Source organism: Anopheles moucheti, chromosome X (genome assembly GCF_943734755.1).
Source record: "Anopheles moucheti chromosome X, idAnoMoucSN_F20_07, whole genome shotgun sequence".
NCBI classification, from domain to species: Eukaryota; Metazoa; Arthropoda; class Insecta; order Diptera; family Culicidae; genus Anopheles; species Anopheles moucheti.
Window position 1 is genome coordinate 2,731,437 of NC_069142.1, and position 12,473 is coordinate 2,743,909.

The window sequence follows — 12,473 nt, forward strand, 5'->3', positions numbered from 1 at the left end:
CGTCAAAATCGTTCGACGAAACACGAAAATGAACTCCGAGTGAACGTTTGGTTGTGGTCGGTAAATTGGAATCAGACGGGCAGTGTGTGTTTTTTCTCGATTTGATTGAAAAGTGTTCTGCAGAGAGGTGGCGTGTTGTTATTCCCGTTTTCATTCACTGTAGTGTGGTGGTCATTATTCAAGCTTCGCTGTTCAGCTAATTTTTACACTGTTCCCCAGAAAAAAAACAGTACGTTCCTGCGCGTTGTTGACAATAGTAGCAGTATTTTGGTGGATTTGTTGTAGGTAGATAAATCGCATTCGAGAGAAAAAGGAGTCTGCGAAACACGAACATCTACAAATCCAACCAAATCTGTGAAAGCTAGTTAACTTAAACAAATTTCCTCTATTTCTCAATCGCACCCAATTTTTCCGTATCTATTATAGGTGGTTGTTGGGATAGAGCAGTGCGTCTGTTTGTGTCTGTGTATATGTGTGTGCATGTGGACAATCTCTCTACGTCAGGCCAGGTAATCACGGATCATAACAGCGCGGTTAAGGGTTCGGTGTTGTTAGATCGTTCACGACCCATTCACAACTCATTATCATTGTTGATGTTGTCGTCGTGGTCGGCAGCTCAGAAGGTGGCCGCGTGAAAAGGGTGTGGACACGATAAGATCCCGGTGGGTAGTGTAGCGCACATGTGTGAAATCAGCAATCAACCTGCATAAATTTTGCGTCCGAGTGCCACACATAACTCAACACCGACCTTTCGGACCAGACCGATCAACCGGGCCCCAATATAGTGTTGTACAGTGTTACAGCTCCGATCAACCAGTTTTGGAGTGGTGCATTTTGGAGTTTGAGAGTTTGGAACCAGTTTTACGAAGATGGCACCGAATCTAAGCAAGCTGCTGGGGAACCAGAATGCCGTAATTGGTGTTGCCGGATGTACCGCGGCTGCCTGCATCATACTGTACGGTAAACAAATCCACAAGAATCGGTAAGTACCGGGTGCGCGCTCCAACAACCGGTTTAGCAATGCCCAAGTTCAAGGTTTCGAGTACCATGTACCCAAGTGGACCAATCAGCAATGCGCTGGTCACTTGTTCAGTGTCTCAAAAGCCAGTTTGAGCTTAGGAATTTTCCTAACGGTTCAAGTTCCAACACCCAACACAGTGGCGGAATCTAGTAGGGTGGTTACGTATCAAGACTAGTTATGGTATGGCTACAGTTTCTATTGCTCTCAAATACACTCTCACTTCTTCCGACCACTTGGTGCATTTTTCCTTCTACAGCAAACAGCGACCGGAGGATGAGATACAATATCTAATCAGCGACAAAAAGGAAAAGCGCAGCCCGAAGGCCCATGTCAATGCCGTTTTCTTTAACCAGCTGCGCGCACTATTAGGTAAGCGTGTGAGGCAATCCGCAAGAAACCTCTGTCCCCAAAACTGTGACCAGCGTTGGATAACCTAGCTGATGTGCGGTCGCGTGAAAGTAACACACTGACGAGCGAATAATTCTCTCGTCATGATGATTATCTTCGACGCTAGCAAACGTCAGCTTCAATGTCGTCTCTAATGTAGTCTCGCCCGTAGCGTCACGAACCGTGCATTTGCAGATTTTCTCCAAAGTTCGCCATGTCATGATCTACGAGAGGTGGTTTTGAAATATCTATAACAGAATTGTAGACTTTGGCACGGCAAACTGCTGGAAGCTTACAAAATCGAACGAACATTGATTGTGGAAGTCATCTGATAAGCTCTCTCCAAGGGCAGGGTGAATCGGGGAATCGTACGATTAACGGAGCAGGTTGTGGTACACCGCCCGATTGCAAAGTCCAGCGCTGTTGAATACGAACCTAACGCTTTTTTGAAGTAAGGTTGCGTGTGCAGACACTGTACGCGTGTTTCCTATGCATGTAGTGGACCGGAATACTTTGAACCCTTGTGCGAACGAAAAATTTCACATCATATCGATTGATAGGGTTTTTGGGTGGGAAGAAAACGCCGGTGAGATAGTACAGTACAGGCGAGAGAATAGGGGTGCCAATAGTGAGCCTCGAAGCGCAATGAATAATGCACAAGAAGTAGGGCTGCAAGGTGCGTGTGTGCATGCTTTTGCCACGCGGACAGTAAATGTTTCAAGGGGATTAATTAATGATTCTCGAATAGTGTATCGCAAGTCGTGCGGGTCAAATGGGTGTTAATCTGAATCCACAATTTGAATGAAACGTCCAAGGGATGTACAAACAAACGAAGGAGAAACAAAAACTCAAGGAATTCTACGGTAAACCTAACAAGCAAAAAACCAAAACCCGTAAAGCCACATAATGTGGCACTTTGGGAATTGTTCGTGGTGATGCCTTTTCGAGATGATGGGAGATGGGCACTCGTATGATGGAAATTTTGTTTTTTCTTGCACCTCAGCTAATCTTGCGACTCATTGTTTATCTAAGACCATTGAGCTGCGTCCAACTATTAGGAGCACGATTGACGTAAATGCTTCATGAAATGAAGGGGTAACATTGAAATGCCGTTCGTGTTCTGTTTGTCATTGTGCTGAATTAAGGATTTTTTTAGTGGTACAATATTCTGAAAGTCTGATCTCATAGTACGACAAAATTCTGATCTCAAAGTACGATATATTATTTAAGTATGTTCATTTCTTAACGAGTAGAATTAGTTCTGAGTTAAGTTATTGAGGCTTAAGATAGTTAGAAAAATACTGCAGTTGTACATATATCAGTTAGGTTGAACTTTGAGAAGATGTTGTTTACTAGATATATCTGCGAATGCGAATGTCTTAAACTATCAATATTTTGAATCTCCGCAAAATAACCATGGAAGTTGACCGCATTGTACTAATTTAAATTTGACCTTGCGCGAAACCGATATTCGACTCATTGCAGCTTAATTGCAATTAAGCTTTATCGTTCTGCTTTCATCAAGCTCTTTATGTTTCACACTTTTCTTCTCGTTTCGACTTACCATCCACATGCTACAATACGACGCGACGCATGTATCAACTGAATCGTCGTAATAGGCATCATCATACCGAAAGCATGGAGCGTCGAGAACGGATTGCTCATCGTGATTGCTTTGTCGCTGATTGCCCGGTCGGTCAGCGATATCTGGATGATACAGAATGCGACGGCGATCGAGAGCACAATCATTACGATGAACAAGAAGCAGTTCCGGACGGCGTTGGTGAAATACCTTTCTGCCCTACCTGCGGTAAGTGTTCGTGTGCTGGCGGTGTGTAGATGAAGGTTGTAGCAAAGCGAGGCATTGGAGAGATAAGAAGCTTTTTGGTGCATACATATCGTACGGTGTTGTCACTAGCTGTGATGACTTTGTTTTTGTAAGGGACTACTGGATTTGTTATAGCCGCGTGGTAGCAAATCTAATCTGATATTTGTTGTCTTCCATTCTATGACAATGCTTATTTCTTAACCAGTGTTATTATGATAACCGTTTTGTATTTTTTTGCATTTTAAATAATTCTTTAATTTGTTACATTTTGTTGTAGATCGCCGTCGTAAACAATGTGCTCAAATGGAGCATAGGCGAGCTAAAACTACGTTTCCGAACGAACCTGTCGCAATATTTATACAACGAGTACCTGAAGTAAGGCAACTTCGATATCGATTTTCAAACAAACGTATAATAATATTTCTGTCCACCTTCAGAGGATTCACCTACTACAAAATGTCAAATTTGGACAACCGGATAGCGAATGCGGACCAACTGCTGACGACGGATATTGACAAGTTCTGTGAGAGCGTTACCGATCTGTACTCGAACATTTGCAAACCACTGTTAGACATCGTGATTTACGTGTACCGGCTCACGACCAACCTCGGCGGCACGACACCCGGCATCCTGCTGCTGTATCTATTCTTCTCCGGCGTGTTCCTTACCAACCTGCGCAAACCAACTGGCCGGCTGACCGTGTTGGAACAGAAGCTGGAGGGCGAGTTCCGGTACGTAAACAGCCGGTTGATAACCAACTCGGAAGAGATCGCGTTCTACAAGGGCAACAATCGAGAGAAATTGACGATATTGGCGAGCTTCAGCAAGCTCGTCGCTCATATGCGCAAGTTCCTGGAATTCCGTGTTGGTATGGGCATCGTGGACAATATGGTGGCCAAATGTAAGTGGCGATCGTAGGAAGGATGGTTTATGCTGTAGAATGTTTTATAAAAGACTTAATCGCATTGTTGTTGTTCAATTTCGCAGATATTGCAACAGTGGTTGGATTCTATGCCGTTTCCCTTCCGTTCTTTGAGAAGGATCATCCCTTGCTCACTGGCAGCCAACAGAGTGAACGGTTGAGCGTAAGTAGTTAACGCTTTATATATAGCACCATTACAGTCCGTTAAATTGATTAATGTTTTATTTTGTTGTCGCGAATAAATTCCAGCGCTACTATACGTTCGGACGCATGCTGGTAAAGCTGGCGGAAGCTATAGGACGGTTGGTGTTGGCCGGCAGGGAGATGTCACGGCTCGCCGGATTTACCGCACGCATGACCGAGCTGACGGTAGTACTGAAGGATCTCAATTCTGGTCGGTACGAGCGCACGATGGTGAACAATTCGGCCATCGCCGACATGGGCGATATCGGCCCTGGTCGAGGTCTGCTCAAGTTCCAGGACAATTTGATCAAGTTCGAGCATGTACCGCTGGTAACGCCGAATGGGGACGTGCTAGTCAAGGATTTAACGTTTGAGGTAAAGTCCGGCATGAATGTGCTCGTCTGCGGACCGAACGGATGCGGTAAGAGCAGTCTGTTCCGTATACTGGGCGAACTGTGGCCGACGTGGGGTGGTAAGGTAACCAAACCTCCAGCCGGTAAACTGTTCTATATTCCCCAGCGACCGTACATGACACTCGGTTCGTTGCGTGATCAGGTAGGTGTTCTTCTTGTACACCCATACTCAGGTGAGAACGTTCCGTTTTTTTAAATCTTTCTCGCAATAATCATTCACAGATTATTTATCCGCATACGCACCAAGAGATGAAACGGCGTGGTAAAACCGATGCCGATCTGCTGAAGTATCTCGAGCTTGTGCAGCTCACCTATCTGCAGGTGCGTGAAAAGGGACTGGACGCGATCGAGGACTGGATCGATGTGTTGTCCGGCGGTGAGAAGCAGCGTATCGCAATGGCGCGACTGTTTTACCACAATCCACAGTTCGCCATCCTGGATGAATGTACGTCCGCGGTGTCGGTGGATGTCGAGGGCAGCATGTACGAGTACTGCCGTATGGTCGGTATTACACTTTTTACCGTCTCACATCGGAAGTCGCTCTGGACGCATCACGACTTCTTCCTCAAATTCGATGGACACGGTGCATACGAGTTTGCTCCGATCGATTGGACGCAGGAAAAGTTTGGGTCTTAAGTTTTACGCGGTGGCGTATCGGGGATCTTTGTTTGTGTTTGTTTTTTTTTTCGATTTCGCCAATCGACAACCATACCACCCATGTATAGGATTAGTTGTGAACACGAACTCACACAAACCATATTAGACGCACACACGCTCGGTTCTTTTACTGTGGCTATGTTTTTTTTATATTTTCACGATCGATTTATTATATCTGTATCGTTTTAGTACTAATGCATGCCCATCAACACACGCTTAAATGAAATATTTTTGCTAGCGCATGAGTGTGCATGGTCGTGGGCTTGTGGATGAGGCGAATGTGATGTTACACTACTTCCCCCTCCCTTTGATACCATCTTAGGACGTAACGCTATTCCCCAAGCGAAGTTTGAGCAGTCGGGTTCTGTTTCCTTATGTATGTCAGATAGATTACCGATTTTATTACAGTACGAAACGAAATTTTACACTCCTACTACCCTTTTCATTGTAATGATTCTTGTTAGCCGTTATTGTTTGGTAGTTGTACCACGGATAGGTGTTTGTGTACGGATCAAGTACGGGTGCAGGAAACCTTTGTTTTATAAGTAAAAAATATAGTGTACACATGCTAATTTGGTACGTATGGACGAAGTAATAGTTGGTGCAAAGGTGTCGTAAATGTCTATTGTTTTACATTTGTTTTGTTTTTGGTAAAAAATAGTTTGCCCAAGTTTATCGATGATCATTCCAAACGGTCGTTATTTTATGCACATTAATCGTGTCAAGTAGATGCTATAGAAATTACACAGCTTTTACTTTTCGGTTCGTTCATTTAAATGTTCTTATTACAGACGGAAGAATAATGAAATATAAAATATTCAAATTAGCACTAACAATCACTGTGTTGCGGTTATTCTTTTAAGGTTTGAACAAATTAAGAGTAATTTATATTGTTTTGATTAAATAATGGGAAAGAAGCTTATAAAAGTATTTAATCTAAGTGAAGCTACAATATGTGAGGAATCAAAACGACGTGGAAACGCCAACATATCTTTCTAATCTCAAATGTTGTCTGGTAAGTAAGACTCCATGCTTGTTGTCGAACGGATGGCTGACGAGCGATTGGCAATCCTCAACACATGCCCCTGCCATCGTATCCTGTGGGTCTTGCCCATCATCAGGATTTGCAAGCAGGTATTTTGTTTTGTTCCATTCATATTTATTCTAATTCTTAAGGCCTTGACAGTCAGTTGGGAACTCAAGACAGTGAGCTGGGAATGAGGCCTTTTCTTGCCCTAGGAAACTACCCTTAATACAAGCGCAAAGAAAGGTCATCAAGAAGAATCGAATAAAATAAGCAGCGATATGCATTTGGAATCTATTTTTTATCATCTTTACTTGTGTTTTATTACAATTTTCTATTTTTGCGATGCATCCTTTGAATTGGAATTAAGCCAAAACTGAAGCAACATGCTCTTCATAATGCAATTATATTTTAAGTCCATTAAGTCAAATTGCTTTAAACAATATAATTAATATCTGGGCTTCCTGATAAATCAATCATGATGATTATATCGTAATTACGAATGGTTAAAATTGGGGATGACATATTCTAGCAGATAAGTATTTGATGTAACTCATCGAGATTGTAACAGGTCGGCTGATAATTGTTTGGCCTAACACATATACACGCCTGATGATAAAGTATCGGTTTTTGAAGAGGAAAAATACAGTTAAAGCCAAAAATTCAATTACGAGTATTTGGATATGAGATAGCTCTGTGCAAAATGGCTGCCGTGTGAGCTCACATTTGACCAAAAACAACAACGAGTTGATGATTCGGTGCAGAGTTTGGAACAAAATTAATCCGAGTTTTTGCGTCAATATGTTACCATGGATGAGTCTTGGCTTCTCCACTTCACTCTAAAGTTCAATAGACAGTCATGCGAGTGGACAAGACGCGATGAACCTGTTCCAAAACGGGGAAAACGCAACAATCAGTTAGCAAGGTTGTGGTTTTATTTTTTCAGATTCGCAAGGAATAATCTTCATCGACTATCTTGAGAAAGGAAAGACCATTAACAGCGACTACTTTATCAAGTTATTGGAGCGTTTGAAGGACGAAATCGCCAAAAAAACGGCCACAATTGAAGAAAAAAAAGTTTTGTTTCATCAAGACAACGCACCGCGCCACAAATCAGCAAAAACAATGGCAAAAATTTATGAATTAGACTACGAATTGCTTCCCCACCAACCGCATTGCCCAGGTCTGACCCCCAGTGACTATTTCCATTTCTCAGATCGCAAAAGGATGCTCGCTGGGAAGAAATTTTCGTCGGATGAAGAAGTGATCGCCGAAACAATGGCCTTTTTTGAGGCAAGGGGCAAATACTACTAAAAATAAATGGTATCGAACAATTGAAAGATCGCTATAATCAGTGTATCATCCTTGAAGAGATGTATGTTGAATAAAAAAAAAACTGCAAAAAAAAGTGTTTTACTGCCTTAGGCCAAACAATTATCAGCCCACCTCTTATCTTTCAACAAAAAACACAAATTTTAAATAGCTATCATGTAATAGAGGCTCTCAGGCCAAAGGTGTGGACTCCAATAGAACAAACGATTGGAGACATTGAACATATATTAAATATTGCTTATAGAAGGGGACTGCTGCAGTGAAGTTATGTGCCGAAAATAAACGATGCCGCGAAGTTCTCAGGCTAACATGTTTTTCATAAAGTAAATTTCTTCCTTCCTAAGATTATAGCCTTGCTAAAAGAATAAACGCCCTATAGCGTACTATTTATGAGAGGTAAGTTCAATTATCAGAGGGGCGATCCGGTAGTGTATTGTCAGATGTGGTAGTGGATGGGTCTTCAAACGACAAGGCCGGTCCGAAATCGCATCCGGATTTATCCTCCGTACGCAGGGACTATCCAGCTAAGGGAAAATAAAGTCAAAGAAAGAAGAAAATGGCAAGCCTTGAATCTCTTGAGGGTTTTGTGCCAGTAAAAAAGGTTCAAACCGCTCTTTTAACGTTTTAAAAAGTATTTAGAGCGGTGTTGCGTGCTGTACATGAATTAACAATTTGCAACATAAAGCATATTTACAAGTCTAACATATACATCTATGTCTCTCACTTCTTGGCGTAACGACCTACTAGGCCTTGCTTGCCATTTCTGGCTTACTAGACTTATTCTACCACGTAGCCGAATAGTCAGTCCTTGCGACGGGGAATTGGTCCGGTCCGTTAGTGTGAAGATCGGCGCCGCTACCATCATGCCAACGGGCCCCATCTATGTATAATCTAACTATGTATTACATCTATGCATAAACTTTTTTACAATCAAGTAGCACTAAAGTAATATCTCGGATTTATACCTTTAGCATGTTCTATCGTTCCATTAACGTAAATACTGTACAATCATTAACACAGGAATCAAAGGGAAATTAAAACTTTTACCAAGAGTTGCGCGTGTAGTTCAGTAATGTGAACACAAGTACTGGTTTGTACTGGGATATGCATTCTATACGAATGCAATTCTACTTACTGCATCATACAGATACATTTCTTACTTTCTTTTCTGCACGTCTTTTACGGAATGAATGTGTCTAGATAAATGATTCTTCCAATCCTACCTTTTCACATCGAATACAAATTTGTTAAGTGTAAACATAACTTCGGGGCTGCACTGCTTCAGCTTCGACAGTAAATAGAGTGAAATCGAAGATCGGGATACAAAAAAAGTATTTTTGAAGTAATTAGGAAAAGGAATTATTGTAAAAATACAATAATACATCTTAAACATTAATTCAATCTAAATTAAATACTACAGCTCTTTAAGGATTATTACCCCTAGTTACAAGCAATAAAATAACGCAATTTATCTTATATCTCTCTATGTCCTGAAGTATGACCTGCCAGCCTGGATTAATTATTAATGGTTTGCTGGAGAATTTATACTACAACACGCGTACGGTAAAATTTATACTATGGGATTTGATCCCAAGACGAATGCTTTGCGTTTAATCGTCTATATCAGTGATGTCAAACTAAAATTTTGCCAGACACTCAGAATACGCATAAATCTTCTTGTGGGTCCGGGCTGAATACATATCACTCGTGCTTTTTTGGTCATATGATATAGTTTCTGCTACATTCATTTATGTTAAAAGTCTTGCTTTTACATGAGCCGGATAGCAAGAGCTCTCGTTCGGGATACGAACCGGGTTTGGTATATACAATTGAACTACTTCTGCATTTTTTGAGAATGTGAACGTTGTTGAGAGCTTGCTGAAACCAAGTATTCATCATTGTACACAAGTTGTGTATCACGATCGAATTACATTCCACCTCAACACACCTCTTCTACTTAATCCCTTTGTTGTTGATGGTTGTTTTGCAGTTGTGATTGATGCTGATGTTGTGTTTGATGAAGATGATTCTGTTGCTGCTGCTGTACCTGTTGCTGTTGCAATTGTTGAAATTGATTGGCGCTTAGAAAGATACCGGTAGGTCCGGTGTGGATTATCGTGGGAGCTGCCTGCATGGGAGCAGTATGTATGAAGATTGGCTGACCAGTGTTAGGGGTACCGCCCGAACCGGCGGTGCGTATGAAGTTCAGCTGGTGTATAACAAAATCAGATAGCGATGAAGGTGATTGTACTAACAGAAAACACAACTCCCCATACTTACCGGTATTTGCGCTATTTCACCCGTCGGAGTCATTACGTGTTGCAGTAGTTGCAGGGATTGGTTGGCAGATAGGAGTTGGTTGGTCGTAGTAGCATTTCCATTCGGAACACCACCAGCCGTCGCACTACCATTTGCGAGGATTATGCTCTGCCCAGATGCGGTTTGTATCGTAGTCTAAAAGAATGGAAAAGGGAAGTTAATGCATGATGGAGATAATTCACTTTAGATCTAGATATCTTAGAATTAATCGTTCGGAAGGATATCCGTTACCTGGGAGGAGGGAAGCTGTTGAAATGTAGATACTGGAGTACTTACACCAGCATGCGACTCGACACCGGTAGGCAACATTTTCTCTTGTTGCGCGGTTGCCATCGTTGAGGTTGTTGCTGCTTGTAGTAGCTGCTGGCTACCAGTCGCACCAATCACCGTCGCAAGATCAAATACCGTTCCACCGTTCGTCAGTGCACCTATGCTGCCTTTGGTCGCATGCTGCAACGTTACCTTCTGATGTTGTTGCGATAGCTGAAAGAAGTACTGCATATCCTCGGAACCGTTGGTACTACTGCTGTTGCCAGCACCATTAGCGGCCGTAGTACCACCGCTCGGTCCATCCTCCGACTTGCCTTCAAATTCCTTTTTGTACACCTTGATCTCATCGCGCGGTACAATGTCTATTAGGAAATCGAACTGATCGTACCTGGTAATGGCCATCGCGATATCACTTCGCTGTAACGTTCGCCGTTTGTTATGCTCCGTATGTAGCCAGGCCCGAAGCGTCAGCTCCTGTATGAAGATTTCTATCGCTTTCGCAAAAAGTAGCGGTGCGTCGGAAGATATCATTTTAACTTCCTCGTCCAGCTTCATGATCTTTTTGATGCGTGCCAGCGGTAGCAACTGATTGCCAGGCTCAACGTTGTCCACCAGGTGTATTTCCCGCAATAGATTTGGCCAGAAATTATGTAGATTTTGATGGGACTCGGTCAGCTTTTGCTTTCCACATGACGAGCCTGATTCAGCACTGGACGTGATCGTGTTACTGACAGAGGTACTAACCACGGTTAGCGGCGTCGTGATTGTGGCAGACGTTGCAACACCCAGTGGTTTCTTTGGGCTATCCATTGTCCAAACACGCACATATAGCGATCACAATATCCTAGGATAGGGGTTGGGTTTATTACATGCAACTAACCGTATAGGTACGGGTGTACCAGTGTGATAGGGTTCTGTGGTTTCAAATGTTTAGAAACGCAGCTTTGCCACCTTTTGGTAGTAACTCACACCCCGGGCCCCTGACGCAATACGCAAACGTTACTCGGATTCGCTACTATTATTATCCAATCACTACACTATGGCGAGCGAAATCAACGAATGGGAGACGTCGAATATTAGTATGCCCGAGTACCGGCAGGATCTGGTAAATCTTAATTCCAATAGATAACAGAGGTCTTTTGCTGCGATTTATCGTTCCAATATCTTTTTCCGAACCGTCCCTGTACCATACAATCATACATTTTTAAAAGGACCAATGCGCCATGCTTGTATTAGGTCCGCGTTGTATTACTTTGCTACCATCTAATCCCTAAAGCACACATACACATTCACACCCAAAGTACAGCGGCACCGCCATGACAATAGCGCGCGAATTTCCTCGTCTAACAAGTCCAAATCGTTTTGTACATTCTTTGTTTTTTCTATCGCGCTCGTGCACGGTCAGCAGCTCATGATGCTACTGCCTTTGGTGGGCATCTCGGGGCAGATTATCAACAAACATTTCAGAAACTGTCCCTTCTGCCAGCTTCACACAGTCGCAACCAAAGTTTCCCGGAGTAAACAGATAGCACAACGATCGGAAAAACCGCATGAATGCACACACCTGGCTCTTCACCAAACCGCACTTTCCCGTCCGGCGCCTGATTTGCAGAAGTATTACCAATAAAAACCGTAGCCTGCAATGATTGGCCCACCATTTGCCACCAATTGGTTTGGACGACCAACCAGATACAGAGTTTGCTGTTGTTGGCGTTGGGGTTAGATACGCTCCGTTTGTACGCAGTGCGCCCAGGTGCTTAGGGTATTGCGTTGTCCTCCAAATGCACACATTTTGCTAACCAACCGATAAACAGTATGATTATTACCTTTGTAAAGCGTTTGTAGTCCAAAAACAAAGCATGGAAACATAAAACGAGCAAGTTTTCTTTGATAAGCAAGTAATAAACACACAGTGCAACCTTTGAAGCGGGATTTGTAAACGCGCTCTTCGACGCATGCTGGTTTGACAGTTCCGCGCTGAAAAACAATAGTGGTGCAGCAAATCGTAAACAATATCGTTATTGTACAACGGTTTTTCACAATTCCGCAAGGTAAGTAAGATTTCCTGTCTTTTTACGATTTATTTAATGTTCTTGGCTCGAGTCATCATGCGTAGT

The 12,473-nt window shown here is 42.7% G+C and overlaps 2 protein-coding genes across 4 annotated transcripts; one reads left to right on the plus strand and one right to left on the minus strand.

The window, feature by feature from the left end:
* Window positions 1–64: 64 nt before the first annotated feature.
* Window positions 65–6,247, plus strand: LOC128306318 (ATP-binding cassette sub-family D member 3). Of its 3 annotated transcripts, none has more exons than XM_053043781.1 (9): window positions 65–127; window positions 427–982; window positions 1,278–1,390; window positions 3,028–3,218; window positions 3,514–3,611; window positions 3,674–4,137; window positions 4,224–4,321; window positions 4,408–4,896; window positions 4,977–6,247. In XM_053043781.1, exons 2-9 carry the CDS (start codon window positions 870–872, stop codon window positions 5,388–5,390), a joined length of 1,980 nt encoding a protein of 659 aa, XP_052899741.1. In that variant the 5' UTR covers window positions 65–127; window positions 427–869; the 3' UTR covers window positions 5,391–6,247. The 3 variants fall into 3 exon arrangements, with proteins under 3 accessions (XP_052899741.1, XP_052899740.1, XP_052899742.1); XM_053043780.1 differs by having other exon boundaries at window positions 98–229; XM_053043782.1 differs by lacking the exon at window positions 65–127 and adding an exon at window positions 233–285.
* A 2,969-nt stretch (window positions 6,248–9,216) lies between these two features.
* On the minus strand, window positions 9,217–11,166 carry LOC128307216 (nuclear transcription factor Y subunit gamma). The gene is made up of 3 exons (XM_053044972.1): window positions 10,318–11,166; window positions 10,048–10,221; window positions 9,217–9,976 (listed from the first exon to the last, which is right to left on the minus strand). Exons 1-3 carry the CDS (start codon window positions 11,164–11,166, stop codon window positions 9,725–9,727), a joined length of 1,275 nt encoding a protein of 424 aa, XP_052900932.1. The 3' UTR covers window positions 9,217–9,724.
* Window positions 11,167–12,473: the final 1,307 nt, after the last annotated feature.

Bases quoted from the DNA above. Each gene is read 5' to 3' on its own strand.
- LOC128306318 (XM_053043781.1), top strand. From the start codon at position 870: ATGGCACCGAATCTAAGCAAGCTGCTGGGGAACCAGAATGCCGTAATT. The intron at 1,391-3,027 runs GTAAGCGTGTGA...TCGTCGTAATAG, and splicing joins CCAGCTGCGCGCACTATTAG to GCATCATCATACCGAAAGCA. The intron at 4,322-4,407 runs GTAAGTAGTTAA...AATAAATTCCAG, and splicing joins AACAGAGTGAACGGTTGAGC to CGCTACTATACGTTCGGACG.
- LOC128307216 (XM_053044972.1), bottom strand. From the start codon at position 11,166: ATGGATAGCCCAAAGAAACCACTGGGTGTTGCAACGTCTGCCACAATC. The intron at 10,222-10,317 runs GTAACGGATATC...CCATTCTTTTAG, and splicing joins AACAGCTTCCCTCCTCCCAG to ACTACGATACAAACCGCATC. The intron at 9,977-10,047 runs GTAAGTATGGGG...GTTATACACCAG, and splicing joins GTGAAATAGCGCAAATACCG to CTGAACTTCATACGCACCGC.